Genomic DNA, 26016 nt, shown 5'->3' on the forward strand with positions numbered 1-26016 from the left:
AGTTACTAAATATTTACTGAGTGTCATTGTATCAGGCCCTTTGCCAGTGCTGATAGAGGGGAATAGGTTGCCTGGATGCAATGACTGTTCAACTGTTGCTGGTGAGGAATGATTCGGATGGAGAGGGCAGATGAATTCAAGACACTTCCGGAGTTAGAAGTGTCAGATGTTGATTAATGGAAGTGATGAAGAAGTAGGGAAAGAGTTAAGGCATCCAAAACAGTACAGTTTTTCTGCAGCTTAATAGTCAGCCTTTTGTTTTTCACTAAATACAACTTCCATTTCCATCCTCTCTCCAGCAAAGGCTGGGGATGGCTTAGAATGTTACTTTTGTGCATAGAACTCTTTTGCTTCTGGTGTTGTGCACGGAGCCAAGAATAAAGGCACACTCTGATTCTTGAAGTAAATGCGTGCTGTATATTTGCAGAAAGGGTGATTATTTATTTATTTTTAAATGCTTATTTATTTTTGGGAGAAAGTGCACATGCATGCCAGTGGGGGAGGGGCAGGGAGGGAGGGGGACAGAGCATATGAAGTGGGCTCTGTGCTGACAGTAGGGAGCCCTATGGGAGGCTTGAACTCACAAACCACGAGATCATGACCTGAGCCAAAGTTGGATGCTTAACTAACTGAGCCATCTAAAGCACCTCAGAAAGCTGTTTATATATATAGTAAGAATCTGGAAGCAGCCTGAATGCCCAACCCCTGCAGGAAAGTTTAGGCAAATTTTGAGCCAACCATCAGGTAGATTATTGGATGGCCAAGACAAAAGACATTTTTATAGACCTGTGTCACTGCAAGGATATTTACACGTGAAGTCAAATTAAGAGAAGTCCTCACTGACTTAGTCGGAAGATCTGGATACTGATCTTGGTTACACCTCTTCCTAGTCCCTCTTTTTTTTTCCTTTTTTTAAAAGTTTACTTACTTATTTTGAAAGAGAGGGAGAGAGTGAGCGAGCAGGGGAGGGGAAGAGAGAGGGAGAGACAGAATTCCAAGCAGGCTCTGCACTGTCAGCACAGACCAACTTGGGGCTTGAACTCACAAACTGTGACATCATGACCTGAGCTGAGATCAAGAGGGGGATGCTGGGGCGCCTGGGTGGCTCAGGTGGTTAAACATCTGACCTCAGCTCAGGTCATGATCTCTCAGTTTGTGAGTTGAAGCGTCATGTTGGGCTCTGTGCTGACAGCTCAAAGCCTGGAGCCTGCCTTGGATTCTGTGTTTCCCTCTCTCTCTGCCCCTCCCCCATTCATGCTCGCTCGCGCTCTCTCTCTCTCTCTCTCTCTCTCTCTCAAAAATAAATAAACATTTATTGGCTTAACCAACTAAGCCACCTAGGCGCCCCTCCTAGTCACTGTTTTGAATCTTAATTTCCACATATGTAAAATGCGTGCAGTGATAATGACAACTGCTTAAGTGCTCATGAAATTGTGGTAAAGATCCAGTGAGAGACCTTATGTAATAGCAGTTATAACCCCCACAGTAAGTGACACACATCTGTTATTAATAGCCATGTTAGTGAGTGCTGACCAGTTGGAGTGGGAACTCAGAGGGAAATTTTTATCCTTTCTGGTCCTCTCCCCTGTAATGTTTCTTCAGTTTGTATTTCTGGTGTGTGTGTGGGGGGACCAAATAGATTCCTGCCAAGCACTGTCTAGCTGCTCTAATTTAAGCATGTGCACAGTGTGTAGGGTTGGGCAGCTTAATTTCACTCATAGGACTGAGCAGCAGGCCTTCCGGGATTTGAAGTCATTTACTGTGGACAAACCAAATATTGTCTCCCTGTGTTAGATCTGCACTGTTCTCTGCCTTTCTGGACATGTACATGGCATTATTCTCTCTCATTTGGTGTGAGCTTCACTCTCCCAGAGTCCTTACCTTGGTGGAGCTCTAGGGTAGGTTGACTTATCTGTTAGCTTAGTGCAGTGTTTCTCAAACTCAAAAATAGGACTGGTGCCTCTGACCTGTATACTATTTATGGATCCCACTTTTGGTAGCATTGGAGCAAAATGCTACTACATTAGCTCTGATAAAGATGGTCTAGATTATGGAAAAGCACAGCAAAACATTCTTCATGGAGACTTTGTGGACCACTAACTCTGTTCACCAGCACCCTGTGGTCTATGGGCTGCTATTGGGAAACAGTCACTTACGGCCCAGCTGCCCGTCCTTTCAAGAGCTATGGAATCCATATGGTTGCTGTGCAGCTCTCTGCATAGTTTTCTGTTTCCTTTGTCACTTTCAGTTTTCTGCACTACTTTGTCCTCTTTTGTGCTTCCATTCCTCTGTACCTATGCTGATTTACTCATACTATACCCAGAAATACTCGCTAGCCTCACTGCCTCCTTGATCACCTGGAAAATGCCTCTTCATCTTTCAGAATTGAAATCGAGTGTCTCCTCTTCACTAGCATTGTCTTGACCTGTCTCCTTCTTCCTTGGCCTCTTAATTTCCCTCTGGTCCTAGAACTGGTCTTTTGCTCCTCTGCACCATGCTTAACCTTAAGTAGTCTTCTGTTGTTGCACTTCATTATAATTACTTCGGCGTATAGACAGGTTTATTCCCCTGAGGATACTGTGGTGACTACGAAACAGATACTTTATGGTTTTCTGTAGTCTCTTAGGGAATTAGACCATGAACATAAGCAAGTAAATGGAGAAACACATGAAATAATTATACATTGGGGTAAATGCTATGAAGGAAGCAAATGGGAAACTGACATAGACTGGAAGGAGATGGGAGCTACTTGAGATATGGTAGTTAGGGATTCCAATGCTGTAGGAATGTTAGGCTGTTGCCTAGGAAGAGTAGGCAGGGAGAAATGTTTCAAGTAAAAGGAGCACACTGGGTATGGGAAGGTATGTGGTATGTCTGAGGAAATGAAAGGCCCAGTGTGTTTTATAACATAGAGTCTGTCTTCCTCTGCCAGCTGCTATGATCACACATCTTCATATATTTGACACTGTATTTCCAAACCCTGGCATACTTCCTGGCCCAGAGTAGGTATTCAGAAAATGTCTGTTTAATTGATGAATTTCCGTCCCTCCCTCCCCTTTTTTTTGGTCAATTTTCCTTGTCCCTTTATATTTGTTTGGCTACACTGGTGTTCTGTGGCTTGGTTGACTTACTGAATAGTTATGTCCCTTGCCTAAAATAAGGTCACCATAGTAACCTAATTTACTATGAAACTTGTGTTATCTGTCTTTTCTAAGTTGAATTCTAGATAAGTATGAGTTTTCAGTATTTGTTTGGCTTTGGTAGAGAGCTATTTTGTAACTAATTTTGTCATGGTGATCATAGCACTTGTGCATAAATCCCCTCCAATTTGACAGTTGTTATGCTGGGGTCTGTTTGTCTTTTTGACATTTGCAACATGGATATCATTGGTTTATTTTGATGATTCACCTTGCTTTGTGTATATATTCCTTTTTTAAAAAATGTTTATTAATTTTTGAGAGAGAGACAGAGTCAGAAACAGAGAGAGACAGAGAGAGAGAGAGAGAGAGAGAGCAGGGGAAGGGAGACACAGAATCCAAAGCAGGCTCCAGGCGGAGCTGTCAACAGAGCCCCATGCAGGGCTCAAACCCACGGACTGGAAGATCATGACCTGTGCAGAAGTCGGATGTCCAACTGACTGAGTCACCCAGGTGCCCCTGTGTATATATTCCTATTGCTGTTTTGTGGCTCTAGGTATTCATGTCAAATCTTTTTAAAAAGTACATTTGGGGGCACCTGGCTGGCTCAGTTGGTGGAGCATGTGACTTTTGATCTTGGGGCTGTGAGTTCGAGCCCTGTGTTGAGTGTGGATTGTTTAAAAATAAAATATTTTTAAAAAGTACATTTGATGAACATTTATTGAATGCATAGGCATTGGGTGTAGATTACATAAAAATATTTTTTTAATTTTTTTTTTTTTTTCAACGTTTTTATTTTATTTTTGGGACAGAGAGAGACAGAGCATGAACGGGGGAGGGGCAGAGAGAGAGGAAGACACAGAATCGGAAACAGGCTCCAGGCTCTGAGCCATCAGCCCAGAGCCTGACGCGGGGCTCGAACTCACGGACCGCGAGATCGTGACCTGGCTGAAGTCAGACGCTTAACCGACTGCGCCACCCAGGCGCCCCAAAAATAAAATATCCTTACAAAAAAAGAAAAATAAAAAAAGGGTCCACTCAGGTGCTTTAGAAGAGGGGTAGGGGAGAGCATGTAGAAACTCAGTCTCCAGCTCAAGTATGCTGTAAGAAATACTGTCTGGTTCTGGTTATAGGGTATAGGTATAGGTAGGCCAGATAATTCTAGGCTTATTACTACTTTACTCTTTTCCTTCCAGAGATCAAGAATATTCTTGGTCTCTTTGTAGGGAGGCAGAGGAGCCCACCACACCTCTTTTTGAGCCCTTGGCACTATAGAAGCCCTAATGCTTGGTCATCTATTTTGTATCTCCACAACCTAGCTGTTTGTCTCAGAATACAAATTTAGGAATGTACGTTGAATAATGGAATTGATAGGGCATAATTTCTGCCTTATAAAGTGCTTAGCATCTAGTGTTCGTATTTGCCATTTAAAAATCCTGTTTGTGGGGCGCCTGAGTGGCTCAGTCAGTTAAGCGTCCGACTTCGGCTCAGGTCATGGTCTCATGGTTCGTGAGTTCGAGCCCCACGTCGGGCTCTGGGCTGATAGCTCAGAGCCTGGAGCCCGCTTCAGATTCTGTGTCTGCCCCTCTGCTGCTTGCACTCTGTCTCTTGCATTGTCTCAAAAGTAAATAAACATTAAAAAAAAAAAATTAAAAATCCTGTTTGTGACTTGAGTCTGAAATGTTTTTATTGAGTCTTCTGAGCCTTTTCTTTAAAGGAAAACTATTGAACAATTATATCCAATGATCATTTCAAACTCTCTTACTTAGGCAAAATTAACTCAAGAAGAGGTAGAAAGCACGACCGGATTAATAACCATAGAAGTGATGGAAAAGGTTGATAAAGAATTGTCTTGTGAAAAAGTCTCAGACTAGGCAGTTTCATAGAAAATGAAATCAAGCTTTCAAGTCCTTTCTTTGAGCTTAGCATAGCCTAATCCTGAAATTGGGCAGGAAGGACATAATACAAGGAAACTTGGACAAGTCCTACTTATAAAAGAGACACAAAACTTGTCAGTAAAATACTAGAACTCCCAATAGACACTTACTAAATGAATGGCACACACAACCAAATAAGATTTATTTTATAGGGTAATGATAACTTAAACTTAGGAAATCTGTTATTTCATTTTATTCATAGAGTAAAAGAGGAAAGTTGTACAATCATCTTGACAAAGACTGAGAAGTCTCAAAATTTATTCTTTTTTTAAAAATTTATTTTTTAAATTTACATCCAAGTTAGTGAGCATATAGTGCAACAGTGATTTCAGGAGTAGATTCCTTAATGCCCCTTACGCATTTAGCCCACCCCCTTCCCACAACCCCTCCAGTAACCTTCTGTTCTCCATATTTAAGAGTCTCTTATGTTTTGTCCGCCTCCCTGTTTTTATATTATTTTTGCTTCACTTCTCTTATGTTCATCTGTTTTGTATCTTAAAGTCCTCTTATGAGTGAAGTCATATGATATTTGTCTTCCTCTGACTAATTTCTCTTAGCGTAATACTCTAGTTTCATCAATGCAGTTGCAAATGGCAAGATTTCATTCTTTTTGATTGCCGAGTAATACTGCGTTTTGTGTGTGTGTGTGTGTGTGTACACATACATACATACCATATCTTCTTTATCCATTCATCCATTGATGGACATTTGGTCAAAATTTATTCTTGAATCCTTGGTAAGTAAGTATGAGGAAAACTTCACATTAAAGGCATTAATTAGAAAACTCTACAGACTTCACACTTAATGATGAAACATTGGAGATATTTTCATTAAAAGAGAAGGATGCCAACTATCTGCTAATTTTCAACATCATCTTAGAAGCACTAATCAGTGTCATAATGCAAGAAAAATAAATGGTAGTATCAGTATTATACTGATATACAAATTATTATAATCATAATTTGGATAGGATATGGTAGTCTACCTGTGAAATGCAAGGCAATTAATTGATAATCCATTAGCGAGAGTTTGAGTAGGTTCAGAAATCAAAACAGAATAAGAAAGTATACAGTGAGAGTGCTGCTTCTACTTCTTCATCCTATACCTGCTCTGTTCTCTATAGGTAACCAGTTTATTAGTTTCTGTCCATCCTACCAGTGTTTCTTTATTTAAATACACAACGTAACACAGAAAGTATTATAAGATATGCACTATTCAGTAGCTTGCCTTTTTTTTTTTTTAATTTGATTTTGAGAGCCAGAGAGTGCATGTACATTTGAGCAGGAGAGGGACAGATAGAGGGGAAGAGAGAGAATCCCAAGCAGGCTCTGTGCTGCCATCAGCATGCAGTGTGCCATCAGCATGCAGGCTCTGTGGGGCTAGATCCCATGAGCCATGAAATCACGACCTGGGCTGAAATCAAGAGTTGGAGGCTTAACCGATTGAGCCACCCAGGTCCCCCTGTAGCTTGCCTTTTTTAAAGTTAATACGTCTTGGAAATCTTTCTGTATCAGTTCATAGGGTATGTTTTCTCACTTTCTGTCTTTTGTTTTATAGCTGCATTATATTCTATTTTGTGGATGTGCCAAGCAGCATACATATAAATCCAATAACCACAAAGCTGTTGGTTGATAATCTGCCCATTAAATACTCAAAACTTTTAATTTAAAGTATTTATTTTTATATGCACAAGTATTATGTAACTAAATCTTTGTAAAAATTCAAACTACAAGCAAAGTCTCTTGACCATTTCTAATACCTGTTCGACCCTCCCTAGAGCTAACTTTTGTTATCAGTTTAGTGTTCAATATCTGTTCCTTTCTGGCTAATATTTCCATTAGAAATGTGACTCCCAGCTACAGTGTTACTTTGTAAACTAGAGTCTCATCAGTGACTGTTAGTTACATGTTGAAGCAGGAAATTCTTGCTCCTCTTTCCTGTCTATACATAGTCTGTTCACAACTTCTCTTTTGTTAACCTTGTCACATCTTCTCTAGCTCCCCCTGTGGTTATCCAGATATTTAGGTTGCACTAGTACAATTACTGTTTTGTAGGTAAAAAGTAGTTGATTATCAGTAATTTCATGTAGTTTCACTTAATAGTGTTAAAACTTAATTGGTTCATATGTCTGATTCTCCTCAAGGACAGGAGCCAGAACACTTACGTCTTATAATCCCTTTCAAGACCTGGAATTGACTGGGCGGGTCAGAGTCACTTAATAAAGTTCTGTTGACTGATGAAGCTGAGCTGTTTCCAAGGCAACCAGCAATTTTGATCCACCAAGTCTTCTCTGTTCTTTGAAATGCAGTTGGGTTTCCCCATTCTCAGTGAGTGCCTCTCATCCTTGTCACACTTTAGAAAAGTAGGGGAAACTGCCTTCTCCTTAGGAAACCTTGTTGACCCCGTTGTTACTATTGATCCTCTTGGTGAGGTTTATGTAGTTTATGTACTGCAGACAGTAGGATGCCTGTGCCCTGTAAAGTTTTTTGAGCAAGGAAGGGCTTTAGAGTAGCCAAGGGCCTAGAAGACCTTCTTCAGGCTCCTGAGCATGTGCATTGGAGTTGCTAGCCTAGGAATTTGGAGTTAATCTGTGGATCTGGACTTACCAGACTTTTAGAAGGTACTGACCAAATTCAAAATAATTTGGGATTTGTCCTGAGGTTGCACTTTTTATTTTGCCAAATAAGGATATTTAAAATAAGTATCTAGTTATATACTCTTTATAGTTGGTACATGCTCATGGTACAACATTCAAAACATACAAAAAGATATATATTGAATAAAATAAGTCTCATACTTCCTCTCCAGTTCCTTAACTATCCAGTTCCCTTCCCAAGAGGCAAACCGGGTTGCTTGATCATCCTTCCAGAGATAGCCCACGCATTTAAAAACAGGTATGAATGTATTGGCTCTCTCTCCTCTCCCAAATAAATGGTAGTGCATTCAGTACACTTTGCACCTTTAGTTGTTGGGTTTTTTCCCCACTTTTCTTAGAGATCTCTTAAAATCAGTACATAGAAGGCTGACATACTCTTTTTAATGGCTACATAATATTAGTAAGAGACCAACAGTTACCACTGTTTTAATGTAAAAAGTATATTTACACATCAAAAATTTAGAAAGAATGTGATTTTAGTATAAAGAAAAGTTCTGCAAATTAAATAAATTTAGTTCTGTGAGAAATTAATTCCATGCATTGGTCCAAAGCCTTGTGTTTGAAAACTACTGCTAGAGATAGTAAACCATTAAAGCAAGAGCTTTTGAATAGGAGTGCGTTAGGCCAGCTTGTGTTATTTTAGGGAGGCTCGCTAGTCTCTGGTAGGCTGTACAGATGAGAGGGCAAAAGGAATGTGATTGAGATGTCCATGTCCTTCTCTCTGCTTTATGGAGAGGAATAGATTTAGGGAATGCTTTTGTTTTCTACAGTTGTATTACACAGTTCATCACATTGTATAGTTAGCTAGTCTGCTGTCAAGATATCTTCTGTTTGTAGTAGCTGTATGTCAGTTGTATCAGAGTAGGGAGACTAGGTTCAGGGCTGTTTATTCTGTTAACATTTTTGGGGGAATTGATGTATGTTTAGTACCATTCAGAATTTTATCAGTCCTGTGTGAAAAATACCCACATGAAGTGATGGGAGCCTGAACTTGGAGAGTGACTGAAATTGGAATGGGTAGCTGGAGTCTGGAGCTTTGGGACTGAAGAATTGACAGGACACTTGACCTTTGGGAAGACTAGGGAGAGCAGAATTCATTTGCTGAACATTTATTGAATGCCCAGTGTCTGCAACCTACTGTGATAGGTTAACGGCAAACAAACTGCCTTAGAGGTTACTGGTGTAGGATTGAAGAGGACATAGTATTCAGACAGAAGGAAGCAGGCCTGTTTATTTAGGTAGCACATGTTTGTTAGGATAGCGGGGTACTAGGTGCTGGATATAAGGCAGGCAGGTAGAATCTAAACTTTCTCAATCTAGAATAGCAATCTGATTAATACAAGTGTATTTAAGGAACAATATTATTTATTTTTAACCATTTATTTTTGGAATGAGCAGTATAATAATATGGTTGAAAAATAAAAAAAAATATTAAAAGGCATGCTACAAAAATTCTCTCTCCCACTTTTGTCCCTCCCCTCCCCCAATACTCAGTTCCCCTGTTGTGTCAGTTAGGTTTCAGTGCTGGAAACAAAACCACTTTGGGTACTTTAACCACAAAAGGATTTAACACAAGAAATTGGGTACTTAGAAAATTGTTGGAAGGGTTCGAGGAGTGGGACTCAAGGTTGCTGCCCTTAAGTATCAATTTGAAGGACCCACCCCGGAGCTGTGTTCTGGAGGTCAGGAAGTTACTGCTGCCACTGGCCCACTGCCACCACCACCCTCAACACTGCTGCTTGATACTTAAGAAGCTGGTAACTAGACATTAGATCCTTGCTTATGCAGACCAGTACATCAGTATCACCAGATTGTTTAAAGCTCTTAGGCCCTAACTTCATCTGCTGAATCAAAATCTACATTTCAACAGGATCCTCTGATGATTTGCATTCCATGAAAGTTTGAGAGGTCCTTCACTGGAGCCCTGGGGTTTGGCCACTACAGTTGCCTCTAAACCCATAGGTCTCCATGACCTTGACTGCCAATTGTTGGGGAGTCAGGGAAATGCAGTTGGTTTTTCCAACTCTCAGTCTAGAAGAAATGGAGATTGAAAGAGCCCATCTTTTGAAGTGACCGTACTTCTTTATGTAACCATTGTTAGTTTCTTATGTAAGATATTTTTATGCATAGTTAAACATATATGAATATACTTTTTCATCTTAAAGAAAATAAACAGTTGTTTACTATACACAATGTCCTGCACCTTGTTCTTTTCATTTAAAATAGTTCATCTTGAGAGAGCTTTCCATATCATAACATAGAATTTTTTTTTTTAACAGCTGCATGGTATGCTACTATATGGATTACAGAATTCTTAAATTGAAGCTATCTAATACAATCTGGGTTGCATGGTCATTCTAATTTATTGGCATATGTAAAGTGTAATCAACTTAAATGTTTGCTTCCTGCCTCCTTTGTGTTTTGTATGTCATCTTGTTTAACTTGCCTTATAACCCACTGTGCTGGGTATCCTTCCTCCACTCTACATGACAGAACTCAGGTCTGAAAGGTCAGGTTAATAGTTCATAAACTAAGGAATATCCAGATTGGGATTTGAACCCCAAGTCTGTTAGCCTCCATAATTTGTGATTTAACACAATTGCACGAGCCTTTACATGGTAGGCTTTGGTAATCTAGTCCTTTGGGAAGAGGTTTGGAAGAGTACTGTTTTGGATATTTTGGGTGGGTATTAAAGGCATTTAACTTTTTTTTCTGACTCAGGTATCCAGCTCACATAGAAGACATTGACTACGAAGAAGGGAAAGTACTCATCCATTTCAAGCGTTGGAACCATCGTTATGATGAGTGGTTCTGCTGGGACAGTCCTTATTTACGCCCTTTAGAGAAAATACAGCTGAGGAAAGAGGGCTTACATGAAGAAGAAGGATCTTCTGTGAGTATCAGATCTGTAATGAGCTGGGTCAGCCATTGGGTATTTTATGTTCCAGCCTTTGATGTTCAGTGTGAAAGTCAGTAGCAGCTGGGGACCAATCCTTATTTAGGTCTGTAGTTACAACTCTGAGATCTCCATGGCACCTGGGGTTCTTGAAGAATCCTAGTTGTCAATTGTCTCCATGATGTGATTGATGTGACAGGTCATTGAGAGAAACATTGAGGATGCATGGGGACCTTATCTCTTTCTTTTACACCACTGTATCCCTTTAGATTGATTATTTATTTATAAATATCTCTAAATTTTTTTTTAATGTTTATTTATTTTTGAGAGAGAGAGAGAGAGGGAGGGAGACACAGAATCCAAAGCAGGCTCCAGGCTCTGAGCTGTCAGCACAGAGCCCAATGCGCGGCTTGACCTCATGGACTGTGAGATCATGACCTGAGCTAAAGTTGGATGCTTAACTGACTGAGTCACCCAGGTGCCCTTATAAATATCTTTTATTTTTTATTTATTTTTTAAAATTATTATTATATTTTAATGTTTATTTTTGAGAGAGAGAGAGAGAGAGAGAGAGACAGAGCGCGCGTGCACCCCCCCCCCACACATGTGCAAGTCGGGGAGGGGCAGAGAGAGAGGGAGACACAGAATCTGAAGCAGGCTCCAGGTTCTGAGCTGTCAGCACAGAGCTCGACACAGAGCTCCAACCCACGAACTGCGAGATTATGACCTCAGTTGAAGTTGGACGCTTAACCGACTGAGCCACCCAGGTGCCCCATAAATATCCTTTTTTAAATGTTTGTTTATTTCTAAGAGAGGTGTGAGCAGGAGAGAGGCAGAGAGGAAAGGAGAGAATCCCAAGCGGCTCCGTGCTATCAGTGCGGAGCCCAGTGGGGGGCTCAGTCTCATGAAATGGAGATCATAACCTGAGCTGAAATCAAGAGTCAGACGCTTAGCCGAGCCACCCAGGCGTCCCCCCCATTTTAGGTCATTTATTAAACTGGTTTGTTGTATGACCATTTATTAAGCAATCATTCCCTGTGAAGCCTCATTTCAAGGTCTTTTAAAGGTCTTAAACACTTGGAATTGGACTATATTCCTTTTTCCTATTATCACTATACCTGGAGCTTTTACTGATTTCAGAATGAAGGATGAAGTATTAGTTTTGAGGTTTTAATTTTTTAAATATTTATAAGAATTTTTTAAAGATTTTTAGTTTTTTAAGTAATCCCTCTACCCAATATGGGGCTTGAACTCACAACCCTGAGATCAGGAGTCACATCTTCCACCGACTAAGCCAGCCAGGCGCCCTAAGTTTTGAGTTTTTTCTTTTTTTTTTTTTTTTAAATTTTTTTTTTTTTCAACGTTTATTTTTGGGACAGAGAGAGACAGAGCATGAACGGGGGAGGGGCAGAGAGAGAGGGAGACACAGAATCGGAAACAGGCTCCAGGCTCTGAGCCATCAGCCCAGAGCCCGACGCGGGGCTCGAACTCACGGACCGCGAGATTGTGACCTGGCTGAAGTCGGACGCTTAACTGACTGCGCCACCCAGGCGCCCCAGTTTTGAGTTTTTTAAACAAGCATTGAGACATCTGTAGAACTCATGCTGCCTTTGGATCTGCCTCAGCCCTGGATTCTGTTTTTCATTTTAGCCCTGGCCGGGAAACTTGAACTCTTGTTTTCTGTGTGTGTTGTTCTACCACTCCTCTCCCTTCCTCCCTGCCCCTGCCATTTATTGTTTTATGTTGTTCAGTTTGATTGCTCGATATTCATTCTATAAACTGTATTAATGCAAACTGTTTGCTGGAAAAACAGTATGAAATATTAAAGTTGAATGGGTGCTTCCTTTGGCAAAAGATCCTTTAAAAGTGTGGTTGGCATGAATGCTGCTTCCCTAAAGATGAGGTAGCTTCCCTCCTTCTAACTTGTATACTGGGTGTGTTTTTAGTGGTCCTGGGCTCAGGGACAGAGCAGGGACTATCATCAGTGCTGTGCTATGCTTGCCCAGACCTCCTAGGATAGGAAAAGTCTTGTGTCTAGCCCTTTTGTTTTGACTCCCAGTGCCTCTGTCTCAGTAGCCATCTCCCCTTCCCACTATTGTCAATCCAGCTTCTCTTATGAAATCTGGTACTGTGTGTGTCCTATGAAATTGGATTGGTAACAGGTTTTTTTTTTGTCTTTTTTAATGTTTTGTAGGAATTTCAAATAAACGAGCAGGTCCTTGCTTGCTGGTCTGATTGTCGTTTTTACCCAGCCAAAGTCACTGCTGTTAACAAGGATGGTAAGGCATTTGAGTTGTAATTATTTTTACTCATGAAGTAGGGGGGAGTTTGTAATATTAGAGTCTGATAGTATATTTTGAGTATGTATTTATTGCCTAGGAATCCTTTCTCTTCAAGTTAACCACTATGTCAGGAATTAGGAAGAAATTATAAATGGAGACAAATCGGGGTTAAAAAGAGGAATTTGATTCTTTGCCTCCTAAATTCTAGTAATTGTTTTCTAAAACAGTTATGGTTCTAAAAAAACAGTAAAATAATTATTATGGGTCATCCGTCCCTCTGCTGGTAAGTGTGCAGGTTCTTGTCCAGGAGTTCCTAAGAGATGAAAAATAAGCTTTAATATGCCTTTTACTTATTTGTAAATAGCCTAGAAATGAAGTGAACATTAATAAACATTTCTTAAAAATATGCTTTGTGAGGGGCACCTGGCTGGCTCAGTCAGTAGAGCGTGCGACTCTTCAACTCAGTCATGAGTTCAAGCCCCACATTGGGCATGGAGCCTACTTAAAAAAAAATGCTTTGTGGATGCAAGGTGATTGAAGGTGGTCTGTAGTATCAAAGTTGCTAGTTGAAACTGGGGCCCTGGGATTTAGAGCACCGAGTTGGGATGCCTTTGCCAAGTTTATAACCCGTGAGGAGTCAAGACTGGGAACATGACCCAGAGAGGCTGTTTTTGCTAGTACAAAGGCAGGAGGATGGTTAAGAAAATAATATGTATGGTCAGCATCCTGACACTGAGAGAACAGACTCTGGATCTGAGTGATACATTTTTTTTGTAGTATTTTCTATCAGGTTGTTTGTGGTATGTCCATGACCTCTTAGTACCGCTGTTTGTGGTGGCTATATGGCCAGATTGACTTTTTATTCAGTGAAGTTTTTCAGGTATTCATTCAGCACTCTTGTTAAATGCTGGACCTGGGGCTGATCAAGTTTTGTTTGAGAATGGGTTGAAATGGTAAAAAAACGAACATATATTTGCATATAGCAGAAATTTCTGTTTCTCTTTTGCTCTATTCACTCCCCCCCCCCCCCCCCCCCCCCCCGTCCCCCAGCTGTTAGGCCAGTGTGGGTTAATTCTGCTACCAGATGTAGGTTATCCTGAAAGCACAGTCCTCTTGCCTCAGGCTTCCAAAACAAGGTTGTATCTTTTAAGATGTCTGAGCAGTTACTGACTACTCCAGTTCATGGTTGATTCAGCCTTTTTGAATAGTCCTTGTTTCCCTAAATTTCTTTCTTTCTTTTTTTAATGTTTGTTTATTTTTGGGAGAGAGAGAGAGAGGGAGAGAGAGAGAGAGAGAGCACAGGCAGGGGAGGAGCAGAGAGAGAGAGGGAGACAGAATCTGAAGCAGGCTGCAGATGGCGAGGTGATGACCTGAGCCCAAAGTCTGATGCTTAACCAACTGAGCCACCCAGGCACCCGTTTCCTAAATTTCTTTTTTTTCTATAATTTATTCATTAAAAAAAAATTTTTTTTTATTTAAAAAAAAGAATTTTTGGGGCGCGTGGGTGGCGCAGTCGGTTAAGCGGCCGACTTCAGCCAGGTCACGATCTCGCGGTCGGTGAGTTCGAGCCCCGCGTCAGGCTCTGGGCGGATGGCTCAGAGCCTGGAGCCTGTTTCCGATTCTGTGTCTCCCTCTCTCTCTGCCCCTCCCCCGTTCATGCTCTGTCTCTCTCTGTCCCCCAAAAAATAAATAAACGTTAAAAAAAAAAATTAAAAAAAAAAATTTTTTTTTTTTTTTTAACGTTTATTTTTTTTGAGACAGAGAGAGACAGAGCATGAACAGGGGAGGGTCAGAGAGAGGGAGACACAGAATCTGAAACAGGCTCCAGGCTCTGAGCCGTCAGCACAGAGCCCGACGCGGGGCTCAAACCCACAGACCGCGAGATCATGACCTGTGCCGAAGTCGGCCGCTCAACCGACTGAGCCACCCAGGCGCCCCATAATTTATTCATTTTTTATAATTTACATCGAAGTTAGCACACAGTGCAACAATGATTTCAGGAGTAGATTCCTTAAGCCCCTTACCCATTTAGCCCATCACTCTCCCACAACCCCTCCGGCAACCCTCTGTTCTCTATATTTAAGAGTCTCTTATGTTTTGTCCCCTCCCCCGCCCCCCCCCGTTTTTATATTACTTTTGCTTCCCTTATGTGCATCTGTTTTATCCTAAAGTCCTCATATGAGTGAAGTCTTATGATATCTGTCTTCCTCTGACTAATTTCGCTTGGCATAATACCCTCTAGTTTTTCTAAATTTCTTTTATAAGTTTGTGTTCAAAATAGAATCCTGTTATTATTTTTCATATGTATCACTTTAATCTAAAAATGTATTTTAAAGGAGAGCTCACATGTTATTAAACTGCTTTTTAGTAAAGGACAGTTTACTTTTTAAGTCTTATTTTCAGGATTAAAAATTTTTTCTGCTCTTACTACATTTAAATCATATGATAGAAATTAGGTGTTCTATGTGTACATAGATGTGTTCCTGAAGGTCTATTAGGTTGATTTATGCTGATCAATTGAGTGTATTCCCCCTGAATAATATCCATTGGAGGTGTGCTCCCTTGGGGAAATGGCTGTCCCTTAGATCACATAAAAGTTGTGAGTAGTAACATGGGTAACTCTGTATATAAAGGAGGTTGTAGAAAGGAAGCAACGTTTGTCTTTTGATCCAGTGATGTCCCAGAGACACATGGAGCACAGAAATGGGGCCAAGGGGGTTGGATGAGGGAGTATCAAAGGAGAAAAGGCAGATTGAAGAAGAACGGTTTGGGGAGCCCGGGAGCAGTCTCTTAGAGGGGTAGGATGGGGTCTTGGTGGAAGGAGGCTGTTTGCATCTATGCAGATCCTAGAGCTGGGCATCATGGATTTAAAAAAAGAAAAAAAGAGAAAAGACCTAGTTCAAGGCTGCATGAAGTGGGTGTTGATATAGAGCAACCAGGAGGAGGCAGTACAGGAATAGAATGGTGCAGATAAATCATGAGGGGAGCGGGGAAGGACCCCTGTCTGTAGTTACTGTTGTTTTTGTTTTTGTTTTTTTATGTGTGGATGAGTCTGGAATATTTTGAAATAATCATTTAAGGACTAAAACTCATTTGCCACATTATTAGGCATAGTTAAGATTTTTAAATGTCTCTTAAACTCTTTTGAACTGGGCAACCAGAGCTTTGCAGGTTGTTTTAAAAAATATTTTCTGTTTATTTCCTCTATGTGCTAAAATTATAGGAGGGGGAGTCTTCAGATAATGATTGTCCCTAAAATAGCCATTTGCCACCCTAATAATATTGGTTCTGTAAGCTCTGAATTCTGTCCAGTAAATTTTAGTTATTTGAAAGACATTGAAAATGAGTGGAGGGGCACCTGGGTGGCTCAGTTGGTTAAGTGTCCAACTTTGGCTCAGGTCATGATCTCCTGATTTGTGAGTTTGAGCCCTGAATGGGGCTCTCTGTTGTCAGCACAGTGCCTACTTCGGATCCTGTTTTGGATCCTCTGTCTCCCTTTCTCTCTGCCCCTCCACTGCTGGTTCGTGTTCTCTCTCTCTCTCTCTCTCAAAATAATAAACTTGAAAGAAAAAAAAAATGAGTGGAGATTTCTGCCAGAACCAGTTTTTCCTGGAGTTCTTTGGTCTGAAGTCCTTACTGGTTCTTGAGACTAATTGGAAGGGAGAGGAGAGGAAGGTCACAGGGCAGGGGAAATCCTGAAAGGTAGTGGAATCGGCTGGGTGGTATTATGGTCACATTGTGGATTGTGAAGGAAAGCTAGCCTTTGTGGGAGTTCAGATCTGTGCCTGATTTTGAAGAGATAATGACTCTTTGGTACTGCCTTTGGGTTAGATTTTATCCATGGGAGCTGGTGGGCAGTTTCTAGTTCAGTGTGACTGTAGTCCTTGCAGGATGTGGGGAGGACAATGCTGGACTCTTTTTTCATTCTTTCCCTGGTATTTTCTGCTTGCTCTGCCTCATTTCCATCGGCAGCAGAGGCTATCACAGTTTCATGGCTCTGTGAGGAGGAGCTCTGCTGGCAAGGTGCCCCCTTTATTTCCTGTAAAAGTCATTTTGTCTTGTTGGTGCTGCTAGAAGCTGGGCATATAGTGAAATCACACCTTGTAGATTCATCTTTGGGAGGTTTGGTCTCATTTTCTTGCCACTCTCAACCTCCTTGGTGGTTTTCCTGAGGCTGAGCATTGAGGTTGCTGGCATTGGGAGTCTGGTGTGAAACACAACTAAATGGTAACTTTAGAGTTTTTTTTTTTTTTTTTTAACGTTTATTTTATTTGTGGGACAGAGAGAGACAGAGCATGAACGGGGGAGGGGCAGAGAGAGAGGGAGACACAGAATCGGAAACAGGCTCCAGGCTCCGAGCCATCAGCCCAGAGCCCGACGCGGGGCTCGAACTCACGGATCGCGAGATCGTGACCTGGCTGAAGTCGGACGCTTAACCGACTGCGCCACCCTAGAGTTTCTTAAGGGAGTTATTTAGCACTTGGAAACTGGGGAGGGCAGTGCAATGTTATTTAGCCCTTTTCACCTGGAATAGTTCTTTGGCAGTGGTAATTAAGCATCATTTCATGTGAAGGTAGCCACACCTGGTTAGCTTTGTTAGCCCCTTTGTCTGTGTTTGGAGTAAAGGACAGGATTCTGCTTCCAGGGAATCTTTGTTCAGAAGCCATCTCTGGTGAGTTGACCTCAGCTCTTTGCTGCGGCTGCTCAGCTTCCCTTTTTCACACTGGGTATGGCAGAGCCACAAGTGTCATGGCTTTGTGTCCCCGTCATGGACTAAGACCACGCTGCTCTGCAAGGCGTTCTCTGGGAGAAACTGAAAGTAGGTTTGCATTTACAACAAAATGAGGAATTGTTCCTTCCTGTTGATCTGTGGTTCTTCAACTTGAGTGAACAGGCAAATCAGGTCCCTCTTCCTTAAAATTATACGTATTCTTAGGTTATGTGTTCTCTGTTCCCTCAGTTCAGTCTTTGGTCTAGTGCCTGAAGTCTGCATTTGTAAGAGGAGATTCTTTGGAAATGCTTTTATTTCTAGAGTCTCTTGTTGAAGCAGTTACTATTTTTTGTCTTCATGCTGTAACTGATCCTATATTTGAAATGTGGGGATGTTGGGACTGTGTGAAGAGCTTTGCACAGAGATAAAAGGAAGATTTAGGCCCACACACGCAGGTGCTAGCTTGGCTCTTACCTTCTAAGTGGGGAAGGGGTTGGTGCTTCCCTTTTAAAGTAATTGGTGGATAGTAGTAATTGGAACCACTTATTGATCCCTTGCTCTGTAAGGGTTACTTTGCTAAGCAGTTTCCATATCTGATCTGATTTAGTAGTATTCAGACAGACATGGAAAGGTTGTTGCCATCAACCCTATCATTTTACAGATGAGCAGCTAAGCTAACAGCAGAAGCTGCTTGAGGTTACAGAGCAGGTACATAAATGACAGAACTGCAACCTGGATGTAGGTCCAAAGTTCCTGAACTGCAGTTCCTAAAGTCCTAGACTGTCTCTCTGAGGCAGAGTTTTCCTAAAATGGCAAAAGTTGTCAGTGGGAGTGTGTACACACATGCCTGATACGATGGTAGGGTGGGTGTAGATGGTCAGTATTTTCTGGAGCATGGTGGTATCTTGAGGGCCCTGACTAGGACTCTGGATCTGGTCCCAGTCCCTGCTCCTTGATTACTGGCAGTTTACTACCCTTTCTCTGGACGCTTGTGCAGTTAGAACTCAAAGAAGGAATTGGAACAGATGAGCATTTTTAGAAACTGTTGGCTACAGAACCTAAGCCCATTATGTAAAATTGGCTAAGAAGAAACGATGGGGGAGGGGAAGATATACTTGCAAACTTGTGTGTATTTCTCTGCCCACCCCAGAAGGCACATCTGTGAGCACATCAGGACTTTGAGAATCCATGTTTGAAAACTTTGAGTTTCCTATCCTTGGCATTCTGGAATTCTCTGACTCTCGGAGAATGAGTGGGATAGAGAAAAGGCCTTCAAGTCATAGTTACGGTAGATTTCAAGAGCAACAGAAGTCTATCCAGAGTCACTTGTGCCATCCCATTTCCTTGGCCCTAGAGAAGATCAGTTTGCTATGCATCTCTAGTTTTTTTTCTTACATCCCTTCTGTACTTAACCGACTGCTATAAGGTTGTCCAGTATACTGAGTTTTTAACCCCCAGAGGCCCATGTTTATTTATTTATTTTGAGGGGGGGGGGGAGAGAGAGAGAGCTCGAGGCATGAGTGGGTAGGGGCAGAGAGAGAGAGGGAGAGAATCCCAAGCAGGCTCCGTACTGTCAGTGTGGCCCAGCTTGGGGCTCGAACTCACTAACTATGAGATCATGACCTGAGCCGAAATCAAGAGTTGGACGCTTAACTGACTGAGCAACCTAGGTGCCCCAGGACAGGGGCTTCTTAAAGGAGACTGAAGCAGGGGGATGCACTTATTTTTTCTGTAATTTACATGTTATTTGTTAGATATTATTTGTGGCTGTGGGAGAACTCTATTGTCAGCCACCCGCGGGAGGATTCCAGGGGAAGACATTCTTTTAGTTGTACAGGAACCGTTAAAGTAGATTTGGGGCCTCTCTCCAGAAGTGGGCCTAGGCCACTATGGTCTATGGGATGTATTGTTCTTTTCCTTCTGATTTATTGAAGCCCAGGTTAGGCTGTGTACATGATCAAGGAAACAAGTTTTGAGATGATCCCTTGTAGTTCTTTGGAAGTAAAAAGGGTCAGGGCCAGGATATTGCTGTCTAAGTAAGGATGGTGATCCATGAGTACCTTACCATAGTGCAAGTCATTTCAGAGTGGTCATTGATGCTCTGGGTCGGTATTTTGGACTAAAGGCTGAGGGACTTGGGAAATAGGCAGTTTGGGGTGGTGGAAGAAGAATTGGTCAGAGGTCAGCAGAGAGGCTTAGGTGTTTGTTGTTGTTGTTATTGTTTTTAGAGAGGCTTAGGTTCTAATCCTACCTCTATTTAGCTCTGTTTTAGCTCTTTTTGGAACTCAGTGCACACCTCTTCATTTAAGGCCTCCTTTTTGAGCCTGCCATCAAGAGTAAGCTTCAGAATTGACCTCAAATAGCTGAAAATGTTGGACTGTTGGGTAACATTACTAAATGTTATCCTTCTGGATGTTTGAAATGTCTGTAAAAATGGACAGTTTTCATTTTGATGTAATTGGTGCTAACTTTCTTGGTAAGATAGATGAAGGGGTGTAGGCTTGGGTGTCTTGTTGGCATACTTGATCTTTTAAGATTTCATGAGAGGTGGGTTCTTAATGCCCCCATCCCCAGGCTGGCCAGAACTGTGTCATGGTTGCTTGGAAAGGGTATGTTTAGAGTCCATAGCATTACTTAGCATTGCTTCTTGGCTTGCCAGTGCTCTCACAATAGAGGCAGGAAGACAGGATCCCAGGCCTTTGTTGTAAGAACTCATCAATCATTGGTGAGCTGTCTTATGTAGAATCCTTTAACCAACCCAGCATAACGATATATCCTTGTATCTAGTTTTCTAGCCACTTTGTTCTGTTTGGTGACACTTGTGACAAATAATCAACTTTATTTTGTAATTACTGGGAATACAGTTTAGTACGTAATTACTAATTGTCTATAGCAGTGGTTCTCAGACTTTAGTGTGTACCAGAATTACCAGAGACACTTGTTAAAATTTATTTCTGTGACGCACTCTCAGAGTTTTTGATTCAGTTTATCAAGTGTGGTGCTGGTAACTTACATTTCTAACAAGTTCTCAAGAGTTGCTGGTATTCCTGGTCTGGGCACCATACTTTGAGAAGCCCTGGTCTACAGTTAACCAGGTATTGTGTGAGAGAGACTGGTGTGGGATGTGGTCCCTGGCCTTGGAGAGCCTGCCTTTGATTTGGGATCTGCCTTCTACATGAAGGTAGGCCTAAGTTGAGACTCTGCAGGCAAGGGGACAAAATGAGCCTTTGAGAAGTTCAGAGCAGGGAAAAGTCTCTCTTAAGTAGGAAGTCAGGAAGCTTTTACAGAACATATTGTGGTCATATGAACTGAGCACATTCCAGGCAGAAAATACTTTCATAAAGATGTGGAGGTGAAAATATCACAAGGCAGTTTCATTGGGTGGCAAGTAGCTCATTACTTTGAGTTGGTGGTTTTTTGTATGGTGGTAATGAGAAACAAAGTTTGGAAAATAATTGGGCTCAGATTGCGTTGGACTTTGAACACTACAGAATGAGGCTTTCATTAGAGGTGGCTAGCCATTGACAGGGCCCTGTTTAGGACTGGAGGAGAGGTGGGGTGGGGTGGAGAGAGAATGTGTAAGAAGAAAGTAACTAGCCAGAAGATCTTAGACTTCCTTGTTGCATTCTTTTGCTCCCAGCCCTTGGGATTCCCCCCCCCCCCCCCCCCCACCCCTTCCTCTTTGGTGGGAAATTGATCCTGAAAGCTGACTGGTCATGTCTACCGGTAGTAAACCATTACATGATTACCAGAAGTTCACCGATAATCTTGACAAGGTTAACGGATTATTATTTTTTTTATCTCTGGGGCAAAAAAAAAGGGGGGGGGAGGTGGGTTCTAAGATGTAAAAGTTTGAAAATGTTGGTTTGAGTGCAACTAATGAGAAGTTTTGTATTATAGTTGGATGCCTCATTTGGGGAGAAGATTATTTGGATTTTCAGCTTCAGTCTTATAGCAGTGATTTTTGTTAGATTTTTTTTTTCCTAATGGAATAACTGACAATGTAGTGGCCCCATTAAGTGTTTTGGCCAAGTCTCTATTTTTAAATATTGTAACATGAAGGTCATTCATATAGATTATGAGATTAATGTGACCTCCAAAAACATGATACGTTTAGTTAGCAGTCATGTTTCTTTTGAAGTTTAACAGTTACTACCACTCTGAAGCCTAGAACATATTGATAAAAATTAATAATTCACCAAACAATAAATAAATCTGCATTTTCCTCACATTCTTAATTGTTTTATTGCTCTTTGTTCTTGGCCTAAATTCAGTGCATTTTTTTTCTTTTAATGAAACATCATAAAAATGAGCTGTTTTTTTTCTTAAGTTTATTTATTTTGAGAAAGAGAGAGAGAGAGAGAGAACATGAGCAGAGAGGGAGGGGCAGAGAGAGAGAATCCCTAAGCAGGCTCTGGTCAGTGTGGAGCCCAACGTGAGGCTCAAACCCACGAACTGAGAGATCATGACCTGAACCAAAACCAAGAGTCAAGATGCCCAACCAACTGAGCCACCCAGCCATCCTGAAAATGAGCTGTTTTTGATGGATTTTGATTTGTATAGATTAAGAGAAAACTTACTATGTAATGTTAACTAAGAAATGAAGGCATGCATATTAGTTATTATCTTGGACATAAATAAGACTGATTCCTAATATTGTAATTCTCATATATTTATTGTTGTGGTTGGAGCTCCCTTGTATTTATGCTTTGAAAAGTTTTGTTGCTTTCATGAAACTGCAACTTAAATCATGATATCTCCTTGAATTTTAGGTACTTACACTGTGAAATTTTATGATGGAGTAGTTCAGACTGTCAAACATATTCATGTCAAAGCTTTTTCCAAAGATCAGGTGAGAAATGTGGTTTTGTGTTTTGTGGTATGAATAATACTGACATTGTAATTTTGTTTCTCAAATAAAGGCATTATATTTGTTTATGATGGCAAAGTCTTTATTTCCTTTACCTGACACAATTTCACTAGAAAGCAATATGCAGGTTTTCGGAAATTGTTAATATTTTTCCCTCTCTGCCATTTCCTGTTATCTGTTTGCCTCATCTTTTCTCAAAAGTGTCTCCTTATTACTCTTTTTTTTTCTCTCTCCCTGTGCCCTGTCCCCAGAGCTGTTACTCATCATAGGGAACGTGCTGAAATGCTTGAGGAAACCTAGAGTGTATTTTCTCCTCATCTAACTTAGTCCCTTCAGCTCAGGATCATGACTTGGTGGTTTCAAAACTGCAGTTTGGTGTGTATTTGGCAATCATTTGTGCTACATGTGCCTGGTTTGAAAATTTTGTTTCCTTTTGTCCTGGTCACCATGCACGTGTTTGCTTGAGCATGGGACAAGAGTTTTGATACTAGAAATGTGGTCCATCTAGACATGACCATCTAGAAATTGTTGCCTACTCTTTTCATTTTTCCCCTTTAGTCTTTTTTTCATGTTTATGCCCTAATGAAATAGTTGAGGGGAAAGCAAGATCAAAATTTGGATATTAATGTTTTAACAATTCTGATCGTTAATAATTGTTACTCACCTCTTTGGGTAGTTTTTGATGTGACAGTATTTGGTGATGCTGGGACCTGTCTTTTCTTATGATCAAATGCTTATCACAAGTTTTACTTGTACCTATATTTACTTCTGTACCTATATTTAACATTTTCAAAGGATTATGATACTTGGTATCTTTAAAGGTAGCCTTAAGAATGTTTTTGCCTTTTGCTGGTTTTCCTTTTCAGAAAATTGAAACAGTTATAAAGCTTTAGCCTTGAAGAGGTTTTTTTCTCTTCCATCGTTTGCTGCTTAGGCATCTAAGGAAGTGCTATATAGTACACTAAAATCGAATTTTGTGTGGTGCTTGGATGGCTCAGTCAGAGCATGTGACTCTTGATCACAGGGTTGTGAATTTGAGCCCCATGTGTGGCGTAGAGTTTCTTTAAAATTTAAAAAGTGATTTTGGCCTTAAATTTGGCAACTTTTTTTAGTTTAAAAGTTTTTATTTATTTCTTTTGAGAGAGACAGAGACAGAGTGAGTGGGGGAGGGACAGAGAGAGAGAAAGAGAATCCCAAGCAAGCTCCGCGCTGTCAGCACAGAGCCTGATGCAGGGCGCGAACTCATGAAACCGTGAGATCATAACCTGAGCTCAAAACAAGAGTTGGCTGGACTCTTAACCAACTGAGCCACCCAGGCGCCCCTTCGGCAGTTTTTGTGTTGAGTTTGTGGAGTAAGTTAATAATAGAGGACCGTATTAAGAATTTGTTCAGAATTGTCAGATTGTACACAGAATCTCCCCAAATGGAAATGTAGGGCTCCAGATAACAAACATTCAACTGTTTACTTTGCTGTACTCAATAAATTGATTGATAGCACTTGAGATGCTTTGGGTTGGAGATGAGCACCTTACCCACTGTGGATTTGTGGGTGCTTCATTTCCCGATTCCCAGCTGTCCCCGAGTGTCTCACTTCATCTCAGACCTGGTGGGTAGTCAGGTGCAGGCCCATGGCTCCTGCTTGTATTTGTTTTTTCAACGAGGGCATCATATTTGGTTAAAAGACTTCTCAGGTCTCTTCAGCCCTAAGAATCTAGGGTTCCATAAGGCTGTATACAGAGCTTAACTTTCAATTTGCCTTTCTCTTTTAATCCTCTCCCTGCTCCAACTCTCAAAAAAGTACCCAGAAATTAAATACAAGGAAGCTCAAAGAGCTAAGGCAAGCCAGCCCAAGATTATCAGGCTCCCTCCCATAGGGACCAAAGTCTGGACGCTGGGGTTTCTACTCACAACCTGGTATTAAAAGCTGGTACAGAATAAGGTGGTTTCAAAGGCTAGCAGTAACTTGGCTCCAAGGGCCTTTCTGCAGTGGAGCACACCTAACAGGGCCAGGCTGGGTAAGAAGCGGTGTTTGTTGGCCTTGTTAAAAAGCTTCTTCCCTTAGGCATCTGGAAACTGAGTGCCCTGCACCCTCATAGGAGACCAGCCCTAAGGCCCTAGCTTCAGACAAGGCACCCAAGCGTTGGAGAGCAGCCCCTGGCCTGCAGCCATGGCAGTGGATGGTTATGTACCTCCAAAGCTTAACTCATTAAAAGTATCTGTCACAGACAATTTCTAAAGGTATTTTCATATATTACTAGAATAGATTGAGGTTTTTTTCTGTATGACCATACTGTTCTAAATGTTTTGATAATTTATATATTAGGGATATTTATCTTTTTTGAAGTTATAACAATGACACATTAACTGTAGAAAATTTGGAAACTATAGAAAAGCACAATGGAAGTAAAAATGATGTAATTCTATTATCTAAATACAATTGCTCTTAACAGATTGGCATATATCCTTCTGTGTTTTTTGTAAATATTAATATATATTTTCAAAATTGGGGTCATATGGTTATATTAGTATTCTATATCTTGCTCTTTTTTTAATATGGGGGTTATATCTTGCTCTTTTAACAAAATAACATTTTCTTAAGTTCTTAATAGTATATGATAATATGGCTTTTCCTGGCTATTTAGTATTGTGTAATATATATATAACTCTGCTTTGTGTAATTAATTCCCTAATGGTCATTTATAAGGATATTTGTAAATTTGAATATATAAGTCTGATTATTCTGTCAGAAAATTTCATTTCTAGGAATTCATTCTAGTTCTAATTCCTTGACACAGATTGCCAACATGCTGCCCCTCCCCCTAAGGTGGTTGTCATTTATGATTCTGCCAGCAGTTACTGAGGAGTGCTTGCTCTCAAACCTGACTGCTTTCAGAAAATTTTGGGGATCTGAAAAATTTTCTTCCAGGGTCTAACCTTGTTTATTATTTATCCTTATGGGACAAATTAAACTTTCACTTACTGAATATTTAGGTACTCCTTCCAGCTTTTGTGCGAGATCTGCATGCCTAGTGCGTGCTTGGTGCTGGGGATTCCATACGCACTTGATATGGTGGTCCCTGCTGTTCTCTTGAGGTCTTGGAAGAGAGATACACATACAAATTTAATTGTAGTTTTGCAAACTCTAGAGCTTTCAGAGCTGACTTTATTAGGAGCAGTCATATTAGGACACACGATTTTTAGGATGCTTTAAAAAGTCATTTAGGAGGAAAGTAACCAAGAAGTAATACTTCTGTCCAGTGGACAAAAACTCAGTAGCTCAGGAGCACAGTAGGTGATATATTGGCTTGGGCATAGCCTTTATCTGATTAAGGAAGCAAAGACCCTGCTTCTGGGTTAGACAGTCTTTACAGCTTTCCTGTTCAGCTTCCATTTATCAGTTTGTGTTCTTCTCTGCACAGGGCATCAGCATCCACTGGCAAACTGAGCCAGGCCTCTGAAAGGCCCTGGGTCTGTGTAGTCATGCTTGGGACGAGAAGGATGTAGCTTGGAGACATTTTCTTAGAATA

At 41.0% G+C, this 26016-nt stretch overlaps 1 protein-coding gene and 1 pseudogene across 6 annotated transcripts in view; one reads left to right on the forward strand and one right to left on the reverse strand.

Moving 5' to 3' along the window:
• Nucleotides 1–26016, forward strand: part of PHF20 (PHD finger protein 20) — a 172751-nt gene that overhangs the window by 68258 nt on the left and 78477 nt on the right. For 4 of the 6 annotated variants that reach the window (XM_086702082.1, XM_086702084.1, XM_025931715.2 and 1 more), the window contains exons 3-5: nt 10452–10623; nt 12821–12905; nt 22392–22471. In XM_086702082.1, coding sequence (XP_086558208.1) covers nt 10452–10623; nt 12821–12905; nt 22392–22471 — 337 coding nt within the window. Of the gene's footprint in view, nt 1–10451; nt 10624–12820; nt 12906–22391; nt 22472–26016 lie in introns of those variants that run through there. The other 2 variants (XM_086702086.1, XM_086702085.1) reach the window with 2 other exon arrangements.
• Nucleotides 24314–25669, reverse strand: LOC112868996 (transmembrane protein 256 pseudogene; annotated as a pseudogene).

Source organism: Puma concolor, chromosome A3, assembly GCF_028749965.1.
Source record: "Puma concolor isolate L17-30 chromosome A3, mPumCon1.1.hap2, whole genome shotgun sequence".
Taxonomy (NCBI): domain Eukaryota; kingdom Metazoa; phylum Chordata; class Mammalia; order Carnivora; family Felidae; genus Puma; species Puma concolor.